Below are 2,583 nucleotides of genomic sequence, written 5' to 3'. Positions count from 1 at the left end.
CCACTGTGACGGCGCCAAGGCGCTGCTGGCGAAGTGCCAACAGCAGCAAGTGGTTGGGTGCCAGCCCTCAGCAAAGGAAGCCCCTGGGATCCCACGGGCACAGCCGGGCTTCCCTGCCTGGCACAGAGCCCAACCCACGATAGGAGCTCGGCCTGGGGGACCATCTCCAAGTGGGCAACAGCATGACGGGGCCCCGCACTCCTGAATGCAGAAACGGCCGTACACGGTGCCTCAATGACCAGCTGTGGCCTGGCCAGCAACAGCTGAGGCTTGAAGGCCACGCGCCTTGGTTGGTGTCAACTGGCCAGGTGACATGCTCCGGTTTCCTCTTCATAAAATGGGTATAAAGTACCCATTTTTAGAAACAGCATTTCATTATTTATGAAGGGGGTAGAAGGGCACACGCGGCCAAGCAGGCCTGGAAGTTTGCCTCTGGGACGCCGCTGTTCAACAGCTGAGCTGGTCAGTTACGTGCTGCTCGATTTCATGTGGTGACCCTGCCAGTTAACGGCGAGATGTGGCTGGGACCCCCCACCGGGCACCTGCTCCCAAGGGGCTCCTTTGCCGCCCCCCCAAGGAAGCAGAAAGGGCTCATCTTGCCTGTGCAGCCCAGAGGTAGTCCAGCCGCAGTCTGATGTCCACCTGCCGGGCGTGCAGGGCCAGCGTGCATGCGAACAGCAGGATGGCCACGATTGGCTCGAAGCTGCGGCCGGAGACAGAGCCGCCCCTTGGGGAAGATGAGGAGGAAACCCAGTCAGTGTCGAGACTGTCATCAAACACAAGCCCATCTGAGGAGCGCCCCTGAGACGCGACACCCGCAGCCACACTGGGGTCAGACGCAGGCTGAGAGCCACGTCTCGCCGGAGCCCGAGGCCTTCATGGAATTGGGGCTGAAATGGGGAAATGGAAAAGCCACCGACCAATGAGCTTCCCGACCAGCAAACCAGGACACATCACGACACGCGCTCCGCTCTACGCTGGGGGACAGTCGCACCTACCCCACAGCCCTGGTGTACCCGCTGAGCTCCAGGACCAGGATGTAAGACGCCGTGAGCACGGACAGCAGGATCATTTTGGGCAAGGAGGACACCCGCAGGAAGATGGTGAGCGGGAGGGTGCCCACCAGGCCGCAGAGCAGGGCGTGGGGCGCGGACTCGCAGGGTGGGGCAGGCAGCACTAGGCTCTGGGCTCCGGGCGACAGGGCCACCAGGGACCCGTTGGGACTGGAGCTCCAGTCCCAGGGCAGGCAGCCCACCTGAAGAGGGACGGAGGGCAAGACGCATGGGGGTGAGGGGACTCTTCCAAGACATGGAGCCGCCCCTCTTCCCCAAGCCTCCGCAGCCTCCCCTCAGCCCCCCGCCCCCCAGGTGCGGCCACCGGGACTAGAGCTTCCTGCCTGCTCCCGGTCCCTCAAGGCCCCTCGCGACCGGAGGGAGGGGCAGGATCCCAGCACCTGGACGACGGGGCAAAAGACCCCTAAAATCCTGCCAGCCCCACCTCCATCCTGTTACTCTGCCCCAGCTCTGTCCTCTGCACACTATGAAGGAACAGGTCTCCCTGTACCAGCAGTAGATTGCATTTCCTCCCCTGGATGAAGCCCCCCACCTCTTGGGCAGCCAGGCCTGTCTCATCCCCCAGCGCTCCCCCGGCCCCTGGGCCGCCCCCTCAGGGCTCCACAGGTGTGCCCTCATTGCCCACTGCTCGCCACGCCCAGCCCGCTGGGAGTCAGAGGTGCTCACCACACATCCTTGGGCCACAGAGTAGATCAAGACCGCTATGAAAATGCACAAGATGGTGCGAATCTGGATTGTCAGGCATCCTGGGAAACACTGAACAATAAAGTATTATTTTTAAAACAGCTTCTTACGGCAAAGGGACTCCTGTCCACAGTCAATAGTCACAACAGGTGTGCAGGACGATCTCAGCGAGTCTCACCCACTGTTCACCCCCACACCAGTTTCTTGGCCATTTCCTTACAGTTAATCCCCAGGTGGGAAACTTGCCTGAAAAGGAAGACACTGCACCTTAAGCTAAAACGAGCAACGCTCCCCATCCCTGCATTGTGACTTTGAGTGGCGCTAAAATTAACTAAATACGTTAACTTGCTATTTTCATAATATTAAATCCTTCTATCTCATAAATGGTAAGAATTTCCACTTATTGGTGTCTAACATGCTTTAAACAAGTTTTACCATTTTCTTCAAACAGGCTTTGTATAATTTTTATTAGACATTTTATTTTAAATTTATTTGTTCTAAATACATTTTGCAACATTCAACAATTTCATGGATAAAACTCCAAGATCTTTTTAGACCCACACTCTTGAAATTAGAAATAAAAATGAAATTAAAGACCACACTGGATGGTCAGTTGTAATGTGGCCGTAGCTGCTGGGTGACCTCACTGTGGCTAAGCCACGTGGCTCTAGGGTTTAAACCAGCGGTTCTCAACCTTCTTAATGCCACAACCCCTTAATACAGTTCCTCATGTTGTGGTGACCCCCAACCATAAAATTATTTTCGTTGCTACTCTATAACTGTAATTTTGCTGTTATGAATCGTAATGTAAATATATTTTTGTTTT

The 2,583-nt window shown here is 55.7% G+C and overlaps 1 protein-coding gene across 1 annotated transcript in view; it reads right to left on the bottom strand.

The window, feature by feature from the left end:
* ADCY1 (adenylate cyclase 1) overlaps positions 1 to 2,583 on the bottom strand; it is a 50,586-nt gene that overhangs the window by 13,875 nt on the left and 34,128 nt on the right. The window contains exons 15-17 of the mRNA XM_019626566.1: positions 1,868 to 1,880; positions 999 to 1,255; positions 601 to 727 (exon numbers count right to left, since the gene is read on the bottom strand). Coding sequence (XP_019482111.1) covers positions 601 to 727; positions 999 to 1,255; positions 1,868 to 1,880 — 397 coding nt within the window. The remainder of the gene's footprint in view (positions 1 to 600; positions 728 to 998; positions 1,256 to 1,867; positions 1,881 to 2,583) is intronic.

The sequence above is a fragment of the Hipposideros armiger genome, unplaced genomic scaffold, assembly GCF_001890085.2.
Source record: "Hipposideros armiger isolate ML-2016 unplaced genomic scaffold, ASM189008v1 scaffold_685, whole genome shotgun sequence".
NCBI classification, from domain to species: domain Eukaryota; kingdom Metazoa; phylum Chordata; class Mammalia; order Chiroptera; family Hipposideridae; genus Hipposideros; species Hipposideros armiger.
Note: the sequence above shows the minus strand (reverse complement) of the source record. Positions and strands in the feature narration are given on the sequence as shown.